General features: G+C 42.5%; 2 protein-coding genes across 2 annotated transcripts; both read left to right on the top strand.

Annotated features, from left to right (window-relative positions):
* Nucleotides 1-7,701: 7,701 nt before the first annotated feature.
* On the top strand, nucleotides 7,702-9,139 carry LOC139297004 (C2 calcium-dependent domain-containing protein 4C-like). The gene is made up of 2 exons (XM_070919583.1): nucleotides 7,702-8,451; nucleotides 8,588-9,139. The coding sequence occupies exons 1-2, from the start codon at nucleotides 7,702-7,704 to the stop codon at nucleotides 9,137-9,139; spliced, it is 1,302 nt and encodes a 433-aa protein (XP_070775684.1).
* Nucleotides 9,140-13,521: 4,382 nt separating this feature from the next.
* Nucleotides 13,522-15,763, top strand: fem1a (fem-1 homolog a). The gene has a single exon (XM_070919026.1). The coding sequence runs from the start codon at nucleotides 13,613-13,615 to the stop codon at nucleotides 15,464-15,466; it is 1,854 nt and encodes a 617-aa protein (XP_070775127.1). The 5' UTR covers nucleotides 13,522-13,612; the 3' UTR covers nucleotides 15,467-15,763.
* The last annotated feature ends 7,634 nt before the right edge of the window (nucleotides 15,764-23,397 follow it).

The following is a 23,397-nucleotide window of genomic DNA, read 5'->3' as shown; positions in this document are numbered from 1 at the left end:
TGTTTTACTGTAGGGGCAAGACAGTCTGGTTTGTAGGCTTCTCCAGGCTTCCTCCTAACCAGTAAGTTGGCTGGAGTGGGCATCAACTCAAAATTGGATTCATCACTGAAGAGAACCTTAGCCCAATCATCAACAGTCCAATCCTTGTGATCCCTAGCAAAGAGTAACCGGGCCTTCCTCTGCCTTTCGTTGATGAGGGGCTTCTTCCGTGCCCTGTGTGACTTCAGACCGGCTTCAAGAAGTCGGTTTCGAACTGTCCTTGCCGAACAAGTCACATTTCTCGACAGTGCCCACTCATTTTTAAGGTCCCTGGAGGTCTGACGACGATTCCTGACACAAGAACGGATGAGTGCACGGTCATCTCGTGGGGTAGAAAGACGTTTCCTGCCTCGACCAGCTAGCAATTTGGTAGTACCATGTTCGGCTTGTTTTTTCTTGGTGTATTGAACGGCTGTCTTGGAGAGCTTCAGTTTTTTGGCTACCTGTCTCTCACTCATGCCAATTTCCAGCAGTGCCAAGATGGCTGCCTTTGTGGCTTCACATAATTCTTTTGTTTTAGGCATTATGTGAGAGCTGACAACTTCTGCGTTGTGCTACGGCTTGAATGTAAGCAGGAAACCACTCCAGGCCTTTGCATGTGCAGTGCTGCTTATGACATGAAATGGCCTCTTATATACCCTGGGAATACAATTAAGCTTAAGCATGTCAAATAGGACATAAAGTATTATGTAATCAGCTGCATTTTTTGTCGTGTTCATTGTATTCTTCAGGTAATATACCTTTAGTGGTACCAGGCATTAAAATGAACAAGAAATTGAAGAAAACAAGGGTGGTCTAATAATTTTTTCCATGACTGTATATGTTACAGTATCTTCGAGGTAGTACAACACTGCTGCAATAAAACAAAAGTTTTTATATGCAATAGAGTGTGAGTCACATTGCATAAAACAGTACATAGTTTAAGTATAATTGATTTCTTCTGTGCAGTGCAGTCTGGATATATTAGGTTTGAAGCAATATCCATCAGGATATTCTTCATTTTGACAAACGTGCTTAATGTTGTACTGCAGCAACAGGAAGTGCTTGGATTCTTGCCAAACTCAATCTGATCTTACTGTATCAACATGACTCAACTCACTACCGTCCTCTCATCTCAGCCTTAGTGGAAGCTGTGACTCACGCAGAAAGCTTTTGACTTTGTTATGGGCTATTACCTTATGTGCTCTTGATTTATATTCTACATTATAGAACAGATACAATGAGTACTGTAATCCAGCAATGAAACATTCCCAGTTCCCAAAAAATCGAGGAGGAAAATGTTTGTGAAAACTTCTACAATACAGATTCACTGCAAATCTATTGAACAATACACTGAATAATAATTGATTGATATAAGAAGAAAAAGTGTTAATACAAACCCAGCAAGTACACAGTGTCAGGTGAAAGTGAAACCACAGACGCTGACAGAATTGCCAGCTACTGCCTAGAAAAATGAAGCACTCGAATGTTAAAAGGGTTCTAAACAGATTTAGCATTGCACTCCTATAACATTGTTGGACTCACAATAGACATTTTTTTTTAAAAGGATCAAAAATCAAAAAATTAAGCCGAACCAGAGATATCATATTTTATTTATTGTATTTTTTAAAAAATATTTTATTTATTTTTTATTCTACACATTCTTCTTCCTTTTCAAAACCTGGAGGCTCCATTACCCGCAATGCAACTCGTCTTCCAACAGTGTGTGTGTCTGTAAAAAGATTCCCCTTTAAACTTAAAGTCAAACTGTAGTCGCACGTAGTCGCAATAACCCCTGTGACATTTCATTTGACATTTACTTTAGGTTTTCACTACTGTTTCTCAGGGAAGAATTCAACTACCAACATGCAAGTAATGAGTACTGAAATCAATAGGTTCTTTCGCTCCCATTGTACTTCTAGCACAAACTGTACAGAAAATTGAGCTAAAATGATCAACTTTGTGATGTGGGATCAATTTTTGCCTATAAGGGCCATGATCCAAAGTTCATCCCGTGGTGAATTCACCCTAATGAAGCCAACGCTGCCGAAATGCGTAGGTAGACATTTTTGCCCTATGTCCTCTTTATCAACCACTTTGTTCTAAGGGAATAACTGCAATTTGACTTTATAGATGGTGAGTCCCTGGATTTACTTTTTCTTATATTTTCATCACTAATGTCAGAGGATACAGACTCTTTCTAGGTGAGCATATTGAAAGTTAAAAATATCGAACGGCAATGTCACTTTAAGATAATATAGCCATAGTGCTGTTTATTGAGGCAATGAGTATTTTTAGATGTAGAACGGGTCTTAGCAACACTGTCTAACCACTCACAGTGTGTCTGTAACTCAGATGTAATGCCACAAAAAAGACAAATTTTTATTTGAATCTCCCACGTGGAGGAAATATTACAATTACAATTACCGTAATTACATTAAATTGACCTTCCTGAGTAGTTAATGATCATTATGGTTCTTAATATTCATAATATCAATATTAAGGACCTGAGTATGGACACCCTTTGAGCAACCTTAATTCCTCTCAGATGGCTGCCATAAACATGTTGAATGTTAATTGTAGGATACTCAGCCATTCTTCAAGAAGGAACACATTCACGTCTTTGAGGTATTAAGCGGGAAGAAAAATGTACTTCAACTAGCTTATATCATGGCTGACACTTTGGCTTCTCTGGATCAATTTACTCAATTAGGAACCTTCCAAGTCAAAAGGACAGGGGGCTGCAGAAACAGCAGCAGCTGCAGCAGGGAAACCATGAACACAACGTTATGAGGTGCAGAAATTTCAGACGGTAGATTTAAACAAGAATATAAGAGTCTACAGCCATGCTAGCAGCTCTGTGAGGCTGCTAACACCAGCATATATGCTCATGACATTGCTAACATGTTGATGTTTAGCAGGTTCAGCATCTTAGTTTAGCGTGCTAACATTTGCTTTTTTATGCAACTGAGGCTGATGGAAATATCAATCGTTTTGCAGTTATCTGGTCAAAAATCAAAGTATCGGACAAATACATTTTGACGTGTGAAGTGAAAAGAGATCACCTAAGTGATGAACCATGGGTGAAACAGTCAGCAACAGATTGCAGCAGATAGAACTGAGGAGCAAAACCAGTCAACATGTGACTGGTAGGAGCTGCGGAGAAGAAAGGCGAGTTTGCAGAAGAAATAGCCCGCATTTTTTCACACGGCGACATGATTGGTGATTATTGCATCAGCTGGTGGTTAGCTGAAGAGACGTGCATGGCCGTGTGTGTCAATATAGTCACTGTAAGTACTATGAATAGCCTACAGAAGAGACTTAATTGGAGCTAGAAATGGTGTGTTCGATCCTGTAGGTTGGGTTGGAGAGGTTCTGTGATGAATTAGATAAGTGTGAAAAGCCTCATTATAAACAGAAGCACAGCAGCCTTGGTCCAGTAAAAACTGACAAAGTCAGTTTTAACACAGTGTTACATCAAATAACTATGATGTCTTTTAGAAATGCATAATCATAATATAATCGTTATGATCCGCACAATAAATTGGAATCGTCAAGTTTACACATTTACACCATGAAATTCAAACTGTGTGGCACTTCCTGTATCTGACAATTTGATGTGGAAACTAATAAATATATAAAATAAAAATAATGGGTTTTTTTTGTTCTTGCTTGTTCTTGACTGCTGTTTGTATTTCAGCAACAGTGGTAATGAGAAAAACACGTTTCCTTAAATAAATGTAAAGGATATTATAATGTTACCTGTACATGGATGAGTAAAGATATTTGCTTTAAGACTCGATCAACTATTTAGTTCAGAGTTTAACGACACCTGATTAGGTATGTTGATCTCCTTTATTATTTTACATAATAGTATTCTACATAATAGTATAAGTTATCACAAAGGTATGTTTAGTGTTTATAAAAAACTATAGAAATGTAAATACATTTACATGCACACAGTACATTTGTGTGCATGAATCACACCACGGTCACCCAGGACAGTTTTGCCATACTGGTTGTATGGATCTAAGAATAGCAAAGTTGCCTCAGTGGTGGGGCAAAAAAAAGAGAATTTCTCTGTGAATCAGTAAATAGTTGACTGGTCAAATGTCTAAATGGATGGCAGGACCAGTGGATGAATCATACCCCTGATGTACTAATCTAATGGTTCATCACTAATCTATAATTGACTACAATCTATTTTCAGGAAAAAAGCATGAATGGATCTCATTTGCATAAGTATTTTGAACCTCCACTAGTGGCAGCAATTACAGCTAAAAGTCGTCTTGAGTTATTTGTCTTCCGGCTTCATTGAAACTCAATTAGATTGATCAGTGAATTGGTATTTTGAGGTTTTCTCCAATATTAATATCTATATTTATTTCACTTATTTGTATAGTAATAGAAAGAAATATTGAGGGGCTTTATGAGAGGAGTGTTGTCTTTGTTTGCAATGAAAGTAGTCCACTTCTTCCTCAGTTCTAGTTTAGTTGGTAGTCTTTTGACTTGGGTACCGGGCAGTTTCCACATGTGAATGGTTGAACTAATCTGGCGAACAGTACTCACAGTGAAACTACCCTGATAAAAAAAGGTTAAAGAAAAATGCTTTGACTACAGCGTTATTGTGCTGAAAAAAGGAGAAAAACATTTTAACCAAAAGGGAAAGAAAATAGGAATATATACAAGGAAACAATAACATAAAAACATAGTTACTTTTTCAAGACCAAGATACTGTATGACATAAAATCTCTGCTAAGCATGCCGAAATATCAGTGTTTAGAGCCAAACAAAAAGTAACCCAACCATGCGTCTGCGTCTCTAACTGTGTATGAAAATAAACAACAGCGTTTTACTGATCCTGTCATATACAGTGACACACAAATAGTGTATTTCTGCTACATCTGACCTGACCTTTATTGAACATTTAGATGTTGGACAAAATAATGAAAACAACTAATTATACAAACATTAGTAACGCAGCAAGGTGTGGGGGATTGTCAACTTGAAATACATCATGAAGGGACAGTATTTCCAGCACGGTGCTACTGGTCCTGTAAAATGGCCTCACATTTGTTGGCCGTATTTAAAACCCTGCAGAACATTGACTGGTCCAAATGACTCCTACGAGATGGCTGCTCATACCATGACAGATCCACCTCCATGTTTAACACCTGGCAAAAGACACTGTGGGTTGAATGCATCTTTTGGCTTTCTCCAAACAGAAACTGGTCCAATTAGAAAACAAAGACAATTCATCAATTCATATTACTTTTACTTTGCTCAGGTTTTATGTCCTCATACAGTATTGTGCACTTTTTGGAGCTGGCATTGCATTATGAATGAAAAGAATGTTTTTAAAAGAGTGTCACAAATGTGGCCAGTTTTTCAGTGTGTTATCATGATTTTCTTTAGACGTCCCCCGTTACTGCATTATGTAATTTTGCCTCTTTTTGTGATTAAATCTGCCGTCCAGGCAGATTGCTTGTCAACAATTATAAAAGGCATTTTATTTTACTGCAACTGTGTTTTACTATATTGTCATACATTATCTATTTATACATCAGCCTCCACTTGTGGGTGTCCACAGGAGCAGTTATAGTTGTTGACAAATGACACTTAGATCAGCTTACAGCTACATTATAGTGTGTTTAATGCCGTTTACAATTTATCTGCTGATTAGTTTCTTGATTAATCAATTAATAATTGAAAATATCCAAGAGATATTGAAAGATATTCAGCGTAACAAAGTGAAAAGTGAAATCTTCAACTTGCTTGTTTTGTCTGACAAACAGTCCAAAACCCAGATATTCAGCTTACTGTCACATAAGAATAAGAAAAGCAAAAACACTCTTCACAGATAAGAAGACGCAACAAGTAAATGTCATGATTCTTATTTGTAAATTACTTAAATGGTTAATCCATTATCAAATTCTGTCGCTATTAATCTCTTAATTAGTTGCTTCAGCTCTAAATGGCACATCTTACAAAGTGAGTTTTCAGCGGGGGTTTGATGTTGCTGTCCTCAGAGACTGTTCCAGAGATCGGCTCCAACACTACAGAAGTCAGTTTCTCTGCAGGTCTTTGTCAGAGTTTTGGGTACAGCAAGCAGCAGAGTGTCTGTGGATCTGAGGGCTCTACGAGGCTCATATCCACTCAAAGTCAGTGGCGTGTCCATGAGAAGATTTATGGACAAACACTGGGATTTAAGAAACAAATCCAAAACCTAACTGGAAGCAAGTGTAGACTTCACAACAGGTGGGAGCTCTTTTCTTTGTTCCAGTCACTACAAGCTGTGATGATTTATAGGCTCACTTGGGAGAGCTGATGCACAGCAGCATAGAAACGTTTTAAAACAGAGGCTTAATGGTAATTCAACTTACTATAACTCACCACCCGTTTCTTTGAGGTTGTGATTAAACTGCAGTTTGTGTGTTTACTTTATTTTGTCCACTGCCTGTACAAAGCCCTATTTAACTCTCTCTTCCATTGTCTCTGTTAAATGAGTTCAGATGGCAGATGTGAACACAGCATATTGTCTCTCCACATCATCTTCATCAGTTTTCCACCAGGAAGTCCAATTAAGGCGCCTGTCTGTTGGCACCGTGTATCACAGGGAGAGAGGCACTATCTGACAGCAATACGTGAGAGAGTAGAGCTCACGTGAACGCCAAATGAAAGTCCGATGTTCTCTTTTAAAATCAATGAGGCGTGAGATACAAAACCCACATCATTTCCAACACTTTGTGAGTGATGAAACAGCAGTCTTTAATTGTGCGCCCCCCCCCCCCCCCAACTCCTCTGTGCCTGCGCAGGGAATAGTTTTATGGTAAATATCATGGGAAGGTTTCACAACCTTCTCATTGGCTCACAAGTCAGAGACCCCTTCATATAAAGCGGGAGTGCCACCTCTAGCAGCCTTGAACCGCTGGCAAGCGTTTTGGATCACACTTCCAGCGAACGGGAAAATACCTTTTTACGCGCGGAGAGCTTGGAGAGGTTGCAGACGAGCGCACACAGGCGATCCATTTCTCCGAGGAAGAAGAGACTTCTGCAGCCAACAGGTTTGTTTATATTTGATGTTAGACGTGTAACGCCACGGCAGTTAATGTGGCTTTGTTTGAGGGGGGAAAAGTTATTTACACAACACGTTGTTGCTCGTTTATTTTAAGGATTTTATAGAGTAATTAAAATGCTTATTACTTGAAGTGATTTTCATAAGAAAGAAATACAGTGGTTTGATTGGCTAAAAAGCTGGATTTGTCTGCTGATAAAAATCTCAATAGGGCTGCTGTAAATCGTTTAGAGGAGAATAATACGGTTATTTTTATCTCACTATGTTTGCACAGTGATTTCACATTGAATCAAAGTGTTCTTTGGAGACGCAGACACTCTTATAATGTCTGAATTGTGAAGAAATGAATGGCTTCTTGGCTGCAACTTAAATGTTTACCCTTGATTCCTCTCCTTCACTGAATTGCTGAGCTGAATGGATCAAGAGATCTTTCACGGATTTAGTCTAAGCTTTGTGTCTTATGTGGAATGATATTTAGTAAACCTCAATAAACACTTGTATTTCTGTTGATTTTGTCTGTTTGTTGTGGCTGGACGTGCTGTCTCCTCTTCACGCATCACTTTTCTGCACACAGAAGAGAAACTGTGAGCTGAGGCATCTGAGTGGGCATGTGGCTACTGGAGAAGCTCCGGAGCTCTGTGGAGAGCAGTGGGACACAATCCCATCCCCCGCAGACAACTGAGGCCATTCCTGTCTCTGTTTATGCCAATGTCCTCACTCCAGACAAGATCCCAGATTTCTTCATCCCCCCCAAACTTATCTGCTGCCCACCAGAAGAGACTCTTACCCCAGAGCCTCAGCACTTCTCCACACTACGACCGTCCTCCTCTGACCATGTCATCTGCAGTCAGAGCCCCAGAGCTCGGAGCAGCAAGAACCCCTGCAGCCCTCGCCTCTTTTCCCGCCTGGGAGGAGATACCCGCAATCTCCAGAAGTCAGCCAACCGCCACATCATCCAAATAGAGAGTGCTGATGAGCCAGGTGCCGGATCTGTGGACAGGGTCAGCGTTGAAGTCAACACTAATGCAGACCCCCAGTCACAGACTGCCATGTCTCTGCCGTATGTCCCCAAGGCTCAGACCTCCTATGGCTTTTCCACCCTGGTGGAGTCTCCTCATACCAGGCGCAAGGAGAGCCTGTTCCACAGTGACCCCAGCAGCCCTCTCACCTCCCCGAACTCCCAGAGGTGCTCCCAAGGGGGAACTCTTCTGACCCCAGCAGACCCCAACCCCTACCGCTATTTCAGTGGTGGAGAGAGTGACACCTGCTCTTCAGCAGAGTCATCCCCCTTTAACTCCCCTCTCCTGTCTCGCTCTGCCTCTCTCCTGCGCTCCATCACCCAGGAGACACAAGCCAAGGTGAGGGCTGTTTCTGTGTACATGGACTGGCTGTTATAAAGCTATTAATGAATGTGTTACAGAAGTGTTTTCCTCGTTTGATTTACCGCGAGGCCACTTTCTGTGTTCACCAGTTGCCTTTTCTCTCTCCCTCAAGGTGTCTCGTGCCAAGCGCTCCCTGGCACGCCACAGTTCTCTTTCCACTGATGATTGCAGCTCAGCAGACAACAGCCCCAACATGCAGCGCCGCCGCACGCGCTGCCCCCCCTCTCCCGCCTTCCGTGGATGTAAAAGCAGCGGCTTACGGGTCGCAGCGTCAGACCTCCTGCAGCGCGAGCACACCGTCAACCTCCACAAGGGGGGGACACTGAGGCTGAGCACTCACTACGATGCAGAGGCAGCCCGGCTGAGGGTGCGCGTGCTCACAGCCGAGGCCCTTTATGACAGGCAGACGGACGTTAAAAGCATCAACTGCTGCGTGGCACTCTACCTGAACCCTGGCAAGCAGCAGAAACAGAGGAGCACCATCATCAAGAACAGCCGGAATCCAGTGTTCAACGAGGACTTTTTTTTTGACGCATTGCCCCAGGCAAAGATAAAGAGTCTGGCCATGAAGATAAAGGTTGTGAACAAAGGAACCAGTCTGAGGAGAGACGTGCTTCTAGGAGAAAGGGAGGTGCTGCTCAGCGAGCTGCTCGCAGGCCTCTAGGGAGCCCCTGTCAAGACTTCAGTGAAAACAAGCAGCTGTACGTTGAGGGCCATTTTTTTTTCTCTGGCTACATTTTTATCCCACTCCACAGATCTGACAGACACTGGGCAGGTGAAAGCATGCTGATCATGCTGATGACAAGGGAGTTGGGAGCAGAGGCCTCTGTAGAATTAAAAGCCCCACTTGCCCAAAATGCCATCACTAGCTTTTTTTTTCCAGAAGCCAGTCCAGGTTAAACAAATGGAGACCACCATTATTTACATGCTTGCCAGTGTATTAGAAACGTGAACACTGGAGCTGTTGTCCTTGTTTGTGTATTCCTCTTTGAAGTATTGAGTTACAAAAGATGTTGCCCTCTCTGATGAGCATTGTGATGTGGCTCAATATCATATCAGCTGTGATGCAATGATGATCTTGTTGAAGTTGGAGCCGTATTGTTTTGGTAATAATGCAGTAATATTACATGTGGGATTTTGCATGTTCTGTGTACTTGAATGAATTCATATTTGGGAATTAGATTTTAGATGCCGGTGGATGTAACGTTCATATGACTGGTGTTACATGTTTTGAACTTGTGAATAAAAAACACTAAACTCTCACTGAAGCTATTTTTACCCTACAGCTTTGTCTCAGTGATTCTGTTTTTTAATAATTGCTCAGGATCAAGAGCAAGCCCTAGGAAATTATTATAAACCCTCCTTTGCCCCCCCCCCTCCCCCCCCCAACAAGCTTTCCATTTTTGCAAACAAGGCTGAGGCTGGGTCCTCTGAGACAGACACATGCTGGGTGTCATTTGTGAGGCTTTTAATCCTGGATCTCTGCACGCAATATTGTCTCTGTGTGTATTCAAACTCCCTGTTTAATTTTAAAAACCTGTTTCCTACTCGGGCTGTCCTCCAGTGAGTTTCAAATAGTTATTAAGGATGGCAGGAGGTTTAATCATGACTCAATCACTCTCCTGAAACAAATGCTGGCACACCCACTCTCTCCTGCTCCAGATATCCTTCATCTGTACAGTGAGGTTATATCGTGATTTATGTGTTCAATACTTTGGGTTGACAAATGGAAATGCATTTGTGCTGGGGGAGAAGGCTACAAGAAATACAAAACATACCCCTAAAGTCCACACTGATGCATTTATCAGGCATGCAGGCATGGTCCCACTGAGTAACTAAGAGCATTATCCAAGTGTGGATCTTATGCCTCCTCTACTGGTGAAAGACCAGAACGACACTTCACAATGCCCTTGAAATATCATTAAATTTAAAACATTTTCTTTTGGAAACTTTTAATTGACTGGTGACCTGCTCTGGGTGTCTCCTGCCTTCTGCCCATCCACGCTGGGACAGGCACTACTATGACCCTGACGAGGAAAGAAAAACACATTTCATTAAAAAATGTAAACCATATGAGCACACGCTCAGGCTTAAGCCCTCGGGTGATCTGCCGCCAGCTCCATTTGCTTATAAAGCACTGAAATAAGTCACAACGAGCACCCACATGGGACACATTCATCTGTGAGATTATAACATTAATTTCCCACAGACTTGAAAGCAAAGAGATAAAACTGGTGAAGAAAGATTGAGTAATTATTTTTGCCTCTGTAGACTTGGTAAAGCAGATTATTGCAAAGTGATTGTCTAATAATCTCTGAATTGAGTAAAGCATTAAGCAAAACATCAGCCTAAGTCTTAATCAACAGACTCAAATCTTTTTTACTGTTGTTGTTGTTGTTGTTGTTGTTGTTGTCGTTTCCACTGACACTGAAGTCCCTGAAAACGTATTTTCTCAATCAGCGTCTCACTATTAGTAATGGGGTCCCACATGAAAACAACAAAGTTGCCTGAGTTGGAACAGTTTTGTTTACTTCACATGACAGAATTCTGTCTTTTTTGTTTTTCTCTGCGTTCCTCTAAGTGATTTGAAGTGGGCGGAGCTCCACTGGAAAAAGTATTTCCGTGCACCAATCAGGATTTAGCTAATTTTATAATCTAAACCTGATGACAGTCGGTGGGCTTTAAAAACTTTTCTGCACACAGTAGCCTGAGACCTTGTTACTGTGATATTGCTGCTATGTTTTTAGCAGAATTTTAGCAGTCAGAGAAGCTCTCTTTGTGATATTGGCAGAGGTGATGGAGAAACTTTTCTCAAGGTTAAGCTTGAGATGCCACCCAAGCACTACCAAATCCTCTAATCATTCATTGTAAGAAACAATCCACTTTTTGACAAAGAAATGTGTGCAGTGAATATCACACCATCTGACTGCCAGCAAGGTAATAATCCCGACACACTGAATTTCCTTTCTACATGACCACTGTTACGCCTGTCAAAGTTTTCATTTGTATTAACAGTAAATACTGGATTGGATGGACACAAATTGTAAATTTGTTCCAAGATGATTTTGTTTCCACTCCATCTTTTACTTTGTGATGCTGTCTGCAAGCAGAGGTGTCATGTCATTACACAAGTATTCAAATCCCCAGAAGTGAAATTATTCTGCGAATTTATGAAATATTCTAATCCTGCCTCACTCCTCGACTCTCATCAACAGCTGCAATATACTGTATGCCACACTTCATTCATGCATATGAAAGTAGGTCGGGGACTTCTCATACTGCGGAGAGACACAGAGGGAAAAGTCAATATCCACATTCCACTGAATGTAAGGTCCCGGCGTTTGTGCACAGCATCATGCATGTCAATATTCAAGTCAATATGTGGCCACTGGCTCTGCGTAGGAGGATAGAGTAATGTGATCTCCTGGAGACTCTTCAAGATGTTCAGATCAGCCTTGTGTATTTCCATCTTAATTCCAGATAGCAACTTACTGTCTAGATGTTTATTTGACCTATACATCTTAATATCAGGGTGCTAAAGATGATCTGGGTGCAATTGGTAGCAAAGGAATTGCAAGGTATCATCAAGGAAAACAAATGACTTCCCTAATGCTTGTTGTAAAAACACACACACAGGATATAGTGTATAGAATCACCTAAATTCTGTGTTATCTTCCCCACATTTTAAGAACAGTTAATCCGCCAAAGAAAAGGCTATCAAACAATATTAACAGCACTGTTTTAATTGGGGAGTACGGTTCAGCCACCTTGTTATTCACTGCAGAAGCCTGACGCTGTTGGCAGCAGGTGATGTTTGCTCACAATGCAGGAGGCCACAGTGAGATTCAGGTTACTGTCACCTGACTGTGCTGATTATTTTAGCTTTCCTTAGCCTAAATCATTTAGACTACAGGCTGAAACTAATTATCTAAAACATGGTTGGTTCAGGGTTTGTTGATAATTTTTTAAAAGTCTGACAGAAATGTTGTCATCCTGATTGTCCCTACTGTAATTATAATATGTGTCTATTCTGTACACATGACATATGCTGCATGTCTGTCCGTCCTGGGAGAGGGATCCCTCCTCTGTTGCTCTTCTTGAGGTTTCTTCCATTTTTTCCCATTATTTGGGTCCAGTTTTTCCTTATCCAAATCGAGGGTCTAAGGATAGATGGTGTTGTATGTTATACCCTTGAGGGCAGATTTCTGATTTGTTATATAGGGCTATATAAATAAAATTGACTTGACTTGGTAATTTGGGAATAAAGGGTATATTGTAAAATGAGCATAAATAAATCTCTGCCTTTGTCGTCATGGGGGAATGTCATTGAAAGGGTAGTTTTGGGATAATTACACACAGGAGAATAAGAAGACTTCAGTGCCTCATCTCTGTCTGCAACTCCTTCCAGCAATACAATAATTAATGTGTTCGCTATCATTTGCAATGGCTTTAACAAAAGCAATGTGTGTGTCAAAGGTTTTGGCTGCTATTTGGCATAACACAACTCCATATAGAGTCAATACAAATATTTTGAGAATACACATTGTGTATTACGTGTATTAATGTCTAAGCAACCATACATTATTGTAGAATTGTATGAACGTCAATTGTAGGGATGACACTTGGATTTATATTTATATATTCATAGTGTAACGTACGGTTTTTACGTTCCCACTGTGACGGGCGTTAACTTCCCATTTAAATTGAGCTCTCTTTCTCAGGGTGTAGTTGGTTTGTGAGCCGGGCATCCACTGGCCCTCCCTGCCTATCTGATGTGGAGCTCCTTGCTGGTCCTAACAACCATAACAAACGAACCCATCAGCTGGTAGGCCCTTTAACTCACATGCATCATGGGAAATGTGGTTCTTTATTAAGTAAAACGCCTCCTGCTCTTGGCACTGGGAATTCCGTTAAAACTACGTCACCCACACTGCCTCGCTGCCATCGTAAACATAGACCTGTCAAACAACACAAACGCCATCTTGACAGCACCCTCAAAATGGCAGAAAGATGTGCGCTAGAAACCGAGTCCAAACTAAGATTCGTGCTCCCTGCTGTTTAAAACCAGACTCGCCAGTTTTCCATAAACGAGTGGTTATGGGGTTGGAGTCCAGGGCGGCAGCACAGAGCCTGTAAAATGGATATAACGACGGCGGTTTTCAACGCGGCCAGAGATGGTAAGCTGAAACTTATCCAGAAGTTGCTGAGCAACAAAACTCCTGAGGAGCTGGAGGCTTTAGCCGAGGAGAAAACACAGGGAGGCACTCCCCTGTTGATAGCCTCTCGATACGGACATTTAGAGGTCGTAGATTACCTCCTTGAACATTGTAAAGCAAATGTTGAACTCGGGGGGGCGGTTAACTTTGACGGCGAGACCATCGAGGGGGCTCCGCCGCTGTGGGCGGCTTCGGCAGCCGGTCACCTCCCTGTGGTGAAGACGCTACTAAAACACGGTGCCTCAGTGAACAACGCAACACTAACTAACTCAACGCCGCTCCGAGCTGCCTGCTTTGACGGCCACCTCGAGATAGTCCGCTACCTGGTGGAGCACAGAGCCGACATGGAGGTAGCCAACCGCCACGGCCACACCTGCCTCATGATCTCCTGCTACAAGGGCCACAAGGAGATAGCCAAGTTCCTCCTGGACCGTGGTGCGGACGTCAACCGCAAGAGTGTGAAAGGAAACACCGCCCTCCACGACTGCGCCGAGTCAGGTAGTCTGGACATCATGAAGATGCTGCTAAAGTGCAATGCTCGCATGGAGAGAGACGGATATGGTATGACCCCACTCCTCGCTGCAAGCGTAACAGGTCACACCAACATCGTGGAGTACCTCGCCCACCAGCCTCGCACCTCCAGAGAGGAACGCATCGATGCACTTGAACTCCTTGGGGCTACTTTTGTGGACAAAAAGCGGGATCTCTTGGGGGCGATGAGGTACTGGAGAAGGGCCATGGAGCTGAGGCAACCAGGGGATAAAGCTGGATCCCTGGCCAAGCCTCCACCTGGCCCCCCTATCCCTGCTTATGGCTGTGCACAGGAGGTGAACACTGCAGAGGAACTGGAAGCTTTGATCACAGACCCTGATGAAATGAGGATGCAGGCCTTGTTGGTTCGAGAGCGCATCCTGGGGCCATCCCACCCAGACACCTCTTATTACATCCGCTACAGGGGAGCTGTGTATGCTGACTCGGGCAACTTTGAACGCTGCATCAGCCTCTGGAAGTATGCTTTAGACATGCAGCAGAGCAACCTGGACCCTCTCAGTCCCATGACAGCCTCCAGTTTCCTGTCCTTTGCAGAGCTCTTCTCTTTTGTTCTTCAAGACAGGGCCAAAGGCACCCTGTCAACGCGCATCACCTTCCACGATCTGATGACTGTGCTGGGGAAAAGCGTGAGGGAGGTAGAGCGAGCTGTGGCACAGAAGGACAACCCCCCAGAAGCGCCTCAGTTCACCAAAGCCCTCTCCATCATCCTCCACCTCATCTTTCTGCTGGAGAAGCTGGAGTGCAGCCCAGAGCAGGAGCATCAGAAGAAGCATACAGTGTACCGTCTGCTGAAGCTGAACCCTCGAGGTCGCAGCGGCTTCACCCCTCTCCACATGGCCGTAGACAAGGAAACCACGTCTGTGGGCCGCTACCCCGTGGGCCGCTTCCCCTCCCAGGCAGTGGCAGCTTTGCTCCTAGAGTGCGGCGCGGACGTGGACTCACGTGACTGTGAGAACAACACGCCGCTGCACGTCGCCGCTAACAACGGTTGTCCTGAGATTATGGCACTACTCATGAAGGCTGGGGCTCACTTTGACGCCACAAATGCACAGAGGAAGACGGCCTACGAGCTGCTGGATGAGCAGAGCAGCGGGCACCCGGCCCTCTACCCGCTGAACTACGTCACCCTTCAGTGCCTGGCGGCGCGTGCAATTGAAAAGCACAGACTGCCCTACAGGGGACTCATCTCTGAGGAGATGGAGGCGTTCATTGAGCTGCATTGACTCCCACTGCTGTCCCCTGATGAGGCACCCCTGCACTACTCTTCCTTTTATCCCCTCATACCTTACTATGACCTGCCATAGACTTCCTCCTCCGCACCATTCTCCTCATCTTTGTCTCCTTTTTAACTGCTTCGCTCTTGGCCCTACCCACCTTGTGTCAGTCCAAACCATAGCAATAAACATCCAGCCTTAAATCTCTGGCTGAGATTTGGCCGCTTGAGTCTAACGTTAAGTCACAAAGACTTTCAAAGTGATGGTTTCTACAGCTACTTAAAGCTGGGTGAGACTTTAACTTGATATAGGCTTTAATGCATTTACCCTCTTTTTGTCCCAGTAAAAAGGAGACTTACGGTATGATGGTGCTTGTGTGTGTTTGGTGGTGGCTGGACTGTATGAAAGATGGGTTTTAGTAGGAAGCATCTGATCAAACTAGCCAGATAACATGCATGAAAATGAAGAGTGAATATGGTAGCTCACCTGTTGTTTTGCAGATTAATTCAGAAAGGAAGTGTTTGAGCAAACTCGACCATCTAAACTTGCTTACTGGTTCTGCTTGTTCACACACACCATCTGATATGTTTCTTTTATATGGGAAGGTGTTGGATTTACTGTGCCAAATGTCAGCGATGGAGCCATGTTCTGTTACAGACTGTAAACTGGTAGCAAAATGAAAAGCGACTAACTTATCTTTTTAATTATAAGCAGAAGGTGCGTACGTGAAGCTTCCAGTTCCAGAAGATATTTGATATTTCAGACTGTGACGTGATTTAACAGCCTGCAGAGCCATCATTTTGACAGACTTTTATGAGATTGAGGATGAGTGGTATCCCGTCGACTAAGTTAAAAAGAGCTGGTACTGTTGTGTGGCTAACACTCCCCAGTCTCCACACAGACATTTATAACCTATGCAGTTTGTGATATTGCAATCGGAGGCAACATTTTTTTAAAGCAAAAATTCAATACATAAACAGATTTTACATGGGATTATTCTTCAACATTACATGCTTATCTTAACAGGATAATGACTCGAGCCTGGGGCTGCTTCACTGACAGTGAATTGGCATCTTCTGAATTCAGGAACTAAGAATGTTTTCTTAAAATGTCTGCCTATGTCCGAATGAACAATTAAAACAAAATGTGCCTACATCCCTCTACTTCTGGGTAACGTCAACATCAACAAAGATGTTTAATTCACTGTCAAAAAAGCAAGTTATCTGTCCGAGATCATGTGTCAATTCTGTTGTGGAGTGATTTCCCCCTTTAACCTCGGATGCAGTTCACAGATATGGAACAGATGGCTCTCTGGCCATTCCTGCATCTTTAGTCTTATTTTTAAAAGTCTCTCTTTTGTTTATCTTGTGTCATCATGAATGTTTTATTTGTCTGTCTGTGCTGACCACCACCAAGTAAGTTGAATGCACACTGAGAGGCTCTAAATCCTAAATAGACAACTTACATTCAGGCTATGAACTGTCGCTGCCTTTCTCTTTCTCAACTGATTCGTTTAACTGATGATAACTCAAGAACAAAAGTGTGTTGGGGATACTTGAATAAAATTCAGTGTCACAGCGTAATCTGTGTGTGTGTGTGTGTGTGTGTGTGTGTGTGTGTGTGTGTGTGTGTGTGTGTGTGTGAGTGTGTGAGTGAGAGAGATCTCAGTTTGGTTGTGTCTTTTCTACGTGTGGAAAATCTCACTTTGAATTGTTTTAGATTTGGAAATTAAGCATTAAGTATCCAAAAATTTATAATGTATCTCTCTTTCTGCACTCTGATGTGTCACTAGTTCTTTAGTTTGAGTGCAGTTGCTTACAATTGCAGCATTTGCATTAAGAGCATCATTATACATATTTAGATGGATTGAAATGGTTGCAATAGCAGGACATAAAAACCCTACCACCCCATCAGGGCAGCCAGGTCCATAAACTTATCTTATTTAGAAAGTGGAGGAGACAATATATTGGAGTGCATGCAAAGTGTTGCATTAGCAGAATATTAAAAAATAATCAGGGCCCACTTAATTCAGCCCTTTAGACCAAACATGGGCTTTCCACTGCTCTGCTGACATACACCAGAGGACACTGAAATAAAGCATAAGAGAAACTTGATCTTTCTGAGTCCTGCACTCTTAAAGTATAAATAGAGTGCAATTAACGTCACTGCTGCAGGGCAGTGTTAGAGACAGGGCACTTACCCTGCTAATTTTAGGGATCTTTTGCCCTAGCTTCAACTCTGAAAATGGGAGTAGTGTAATGCTATACAGTCAGGCAGGTCACAGGGTGACTGGCAGAGACAGTGCACAGACAACAGAGACGGCATTATTCTGAAAAGAACGGAAACAGAACCATTGGACCACCAATAAAAAGTAAATGCCTTCACTTGCAAAAAATGTTCTTTGTGGTCATTTTGGTGCTTGTTTTTTGTCATAATGTTAAAATCCATTTTAGGAGACATGCCAGAGAAATACTGACATACCTGATCCTGGATTCATGAACCTTTTGTGTCAATGCTTCCAATCTCAAGTTAATGCAACATCACATAATAGTAACTTCCCACTAGATGTCACTAGCAACAAAGAAAATCAGAGTGGTAGCCTTTGTCCCTTTAAGACCATGTCGCTTCCAATTACCATCAGAAGTGGTGGCACTTGGTTAATTTTCCCATCTCTTTCTCACACTCTGTCAAGCAGCCTTTGTGTCAGAGAGCCAGAAAGACAGAATGAGTTTTTGAGAATGACTTTTTACCAAGCTATTAGGCAGGGCTGAATATGCATTTGTAATATATCTGGAGGAACAGAAATACAGGCCAGCAGAGTTGCTGATGCTGAGTCTGTTTGCAGAGGGCTGCACAGGGTCAGCAAAGATGTTAGACTAAAGCGCCCTCCTTCACACGGTCCTGAAGCGTCATGCCAAACTCCAACACCTCAGAATCGGCCCTTGTGGCGGTTGTTTGCTGTTGCGTGACCTAAATAAGACCAAATCTTAAAAAACAAAGGCCTGTGTTCGCCTATGTGGCATCTTCTAGAATCAAAAGCACTGGGCTTTGTTTTCATTTTCACAGATTTTAGTTTTTCAATTTCATTTTTGTATTTTCAAGAAAAATTAATTGGTTTACATGGACAACACAATAATTGCACCGGAACAGGATCTTTCAGTAACATACACTATGTGATTTCTTACATCTGCACATATATAAGGTCCATTTCCCCCTGAATTTCCTTGGCTGGAGGGTTTGCCTTCAGCCATTTCCATATGATACCTTCCTGCTAGCCGTCCAAAGTATCAAGAATAATATATATAATGTGATAAAAGAGCCACCTATTCCATGTATTTAATTGTCCCTTGCCAATTTGATGAAATTAAAGGACAAACCCTGAAAATATGTTTGGTCCACATTATGTGGGTAGAAAAAAAATCAAAGATAAAAGTGCATTTAGGGCAACACACTCAAAGTTTACCTCAATATGAATGATTGATTACATCAGTGGGTCTACCCTCATTGATATAAATAGGGAGGACAAACTATTAGAAAGGCCTCTCAGTATTACAGAATACAGTTCAATGGCACCACAAACTTCAGCCCAAAAATTACAATAAAATTGAATTTACACCTCTCTAAATCAGCTTAAACAAAAACTGAACATTTTAACCTTTGAGTCTAATACAACACTGCATTAGTTTTAACTGGGCGAACCCAATAAACTGGCAGCTGAGTGTAGGTGTCCCACAGAACAAATAACAGGAAGGTTATTAACTCCTAGCATCTCCTCAATCAAAAGTACATACTATATCCTGTATTATTGTATTATTTGCCTCCAATGGTGGGTGTTATTAGTATATTCCCACTATGTCCCACAGTGTGTTTCCCCCACAATATTTCAGAGTGTCCAGCTATAATTTAGTGAGGGAGTTCTGCTCTGTGGGAGCTGTTCTGGGGCTCTGACTCTGTATTCCTGCCAACAGCTATAATTAGACACTATATTATGGGAATCTGCAGGGTTTCAAGGTGCTTATCTTCATTTTAGCCCCCGGGGGAGCACAGTAGAAAAATCAGTCACCAATACACAAGAGCAACCTACCTCAGCAACCACCTCTTTGCACCAGTCAGCGATCCAGCCAGAGCTGGAGGAGGTGGGGGGAGGGGGTGTGGGGTGGTAATGGGGGTAATAGGGGTGATGGGGGATACGGTTGCTATTGGAGATCTTGCCTGCATCACGTCATGTGTAGGGGGGAGGGGGGAGCTCCGGTGTGTGTTTGAGAGAGAGAGAGAGAGAGAGAGAGAGCGGGGAGGAGAGGAGAGTGAGGGAAGGAGGAGGGCATTAAGGAAGAAGGCAAGGAGTATCAATGACATCAACCAGCAGTATCTGAGGCCGCCCGACCAGCCATGCTCTCCCGACAAAAGGGCTGAGGAGCAGCCGTGACCCGCTGCGCTCCCGAGAGGTCGGTCGACAGTCAGGACGGTGGGGGAAACGCCGGCGATGTGTGCATGCATCCTCCACAAAGGCAGACCTTTCTCTGAGTGGAGCTCCGCTGCCGCTGGATTACATTTATCCTTGCTGTTTCCGAGGAAGCTTCCAGCTGCAAATCCACCCCCATGAATCTACCAGACAGTAAAGAAGACGGAGCACTTCCTACCAAGGTAACCAGCATCCTATATCCTCACACAGTCCATGTTTGCAACCGTGCACCCCGCCCAGGCGGCTTATTTTCACTTGTCGAATAGCGCTTTTGGAAACTAATGACATTTCACTCCCTGCCGGAGTGAAATTTCACCGTGCAGCCTCTCTGTCTCCGGGGCCGGGAGCCTCCTTTGCGTTTTTTCTCCTCTGTCATCTCAGCATCACTTGAGACTTTGTTTCAAACGTTTGGGTGAAAACCAGACAGCGGGGTCGAGCAGACCAGGCTGGTTGGCAACAGCGCTGCGAGTGCGCGTCCCCCCTTCGACCCCCCCTCCTTATTGTTGGCTGGGCAGCATTAAGGGACCGGGGCAGACTGGCAAAGCCTTTGTTCCTCATCCACTCTCATTTAATGTGGCTCTTTCTGATGGCCATTTAAAGCTCTCTCCAGGTACAGCGAGTCTCGTGTTAACACAGATTTTTTTAAGTCTCAGAAAAAGAAGGAAATATAGACAATAACATTAGTAGAGCAAAATGCATAAATAATAAATACAGCACACGCATCCTATAGGTTTGTCCAGGAGTCAGAGGAAGCTCTAAGTCCTGTTACCTTTTGTACTGATATTTCAATGATGCCACAGCAAAGTAAAAATCCCATTATGATAGTGTCCTCCTCCACACTTTTAGGGGGGTTGGGGGGTAATCCCAGGCATATTATAAAACCATATGGCCCATTACAGTAATATTAGAGTGATTTTTTTGGTAGGGAAGGTACCAGGTGGCAGGCGGATGGACTTATTTAGCACTGTTTTCCAGACAATAGAGTGGCTGCTGCATCTGCTACTCTCAAGCATTACTTAAAACAAGCCCATCTGCACATATAGGCAGTGTTTTGTAGTCCATAGACCTCTCATATGTCTATAATTATACGCAGTAGGATTCGCTGTTAACGCAGCCACTCACGCGTACAGGCAGTGTAATTTAATGATACATCGATTCATCCTGACACATTTTCCGAGGGCTATTGCTTGTTTGGGATTTAATCATGTACACTCCAAATGCCTGTTTAGGTTTTCTGTATTTCTGCTGTGTGGCCTGTGTAAACTGGAAAATCACACTGTCGTGGTGAATCCGAGGGAGGTCTTCCTCCTCACACACAGATGGGAAATTTTCCCCGGGGCACCGTGCATTTGCTGGTTATTGTTCCAGACCATTTCCACATCCCTAATTATTTTAATCAGTCATTTTACACATGGATTCCTCTCTTTAGTAGATCCCCCAGATTTATTTTGTTCTTCCCCTGGCTTCTGAAATTCCAGCTCCGCTCCCTGCCTAACAGAAGTACACAAGCCACACACTTTCATGAAAGGGCCAGGGAACTAGATATTTGCATTATTTTGACAGGGAAAAGTCATTATGTGGAAGCAGAATAATTCAACTGGCAAATTTCTTCAGTCTGTCTCAGATCAAATGCGTTCCTCCGTGAGCCAAGAGATGCTCGGCCCCACAGGTATTCATCTCAGCACTGTTAGGAGCAGTAGCTTATGAAATCAGTGATGGCATGCACTCCCTTAAATAGCATTTCACAGGGTTCAACCATAGGCCTCAATGGTTCCCTGCTCCTTCCAAGCAGATATCACTGTAAGATCCATCCTGTCTTGAATATGCTGGATGACGTGCGCTCCCAGTGGAGCAGCTTTGGTTTCACGTCAAAGGCCTCATTGAAGTCTTATTCCCAGATTCTCGCAGCAGCATTACCCTAACTGCTCCGTTCTCTTCTTTCCTCCCCTGGGTCACATGTTATGCCCATCCATGGATTTTTGTCAGAGTCTCTGGGTGTTCAGCTGGAAGGAGGGAGAACGCATGCAACTTTGATGCGGGGAGAGAAACTTTGTTGTTGTCTAGGCATTGATATTAATTGACCTTTTCAAAGCCCTCCAAACAGTGAGCTTTTGTCTGCTACACTTCTCTTCTTTTTTATTCAGGGGCTGCTGAAAACAATGCATACAGCACGCAGAATGAACCCATCAAAGCTGTACAATATGGTTCAATTATTATAACAATATTAAGAAGAATACTCTTTCTGATATTGAAATGTGATTAATGTTAATAACTAGACAACATTAATCCAACACCCATCTGAAATATTCAAACTGATGCCAGGTCAAGTCAATTTTAGTTTTATATATATTTACAGAATATATATTGATAGACAGGAAAAACCTCTAGGAAGCGCAATAAGGGATGGATGTACAATAACATGAAAAATGTGTATTTATTGATTTAACCTTTGTCTAACCAGGGAGTCTCTTGAGATACATTATCTCTAGTTGGGCAATAAATCTGCATTTTTATTTATGGACTTTTTGTGGAATCATATTATGATATATGATCATATCGTTTAATTGTTTTACACAATTCTGGAGGCCAAATTTATAATTCAGAGCAAATGTAATCTATAAATGTTAAAAAAGGAGCTATTTAAGTTCTTATTTTGTTTGATGAAAAGCGGAGCACAGCTTACTGCACTTAACATCACTCTGATTATATATTGTGTGAATTGGCATGCATTAGATATATAACAATTGATTCTGAAAGAAATGCTAATAATATTGTGATATTGATTTCAACCATAACAGCCAGCCCTAATTGCTGTGATTGATATGGGAACACACACACAGTCAATTAACAACAATAACACTGTGTTGCACTGTATGGAATTCATGTTGCGCCACAATTAATCATCACATCTAATCATAAAACCTCGAAACTACCCACATCAAATAATGAATGTGTGCATCATCAAATATCCATTAAATATTTGCACATGATTGTGTAAAACCAAAACTTCAATTCACAATTTCCTCACCATTGAATTACAATTTGTTTGAAATAGACAACATAATTTACATGATATTATCATATCATCTGGATGCAATGCTGCTGATTTTCATTCCAAGATAGAGGAATACTTACTAAAAATATAATAATATTATGTGCAAAATGATTTAAGTAATATAATACTGCTTTATGATCCAGACTTAGCTCTCATGTTTGTTTAGGGGTATAAGTCTGCCTACCTTTTAACCAAAGCTTGACTGATTTGATGTAGATGGACTATGTAGACACCTCATTTATATTCACGTTTAAATAAAATACTAGACTTGTTATAAACTCCGCCATAGCCATGGCCCCTCTCAGTCTGTTGATGAGGGTCTCTATAGCGAGCCAGACCCGTAATTATCCTTCTTTTCAACCAGGAGGCCATTTGCAATTATAGGTGTGTGCGTGTGTTTGTCATGTGTCTGTGCTTCCGTGT

Source organism: Enoplosus armatus, chromosome 14, assembly GCF_043641665.1.
Source record: "Enoplosus armatus isolate fEnoArm2 chromosome 14, fEnoArm2.hap1, whole genome shotgun sequence".
Taxonomy (NCBI): Eukaryota; Metazoa; Chordata; class Actinopteri; order Centrarchiformes; family Enoplosidae; genus Enoplosus; species Enoplosus armatus.
The sequence above is the reverse complement of the archived record's forward strand: the minus strand, read 5'-3'. Positions and strand labels throughout refer to the sequence as shown.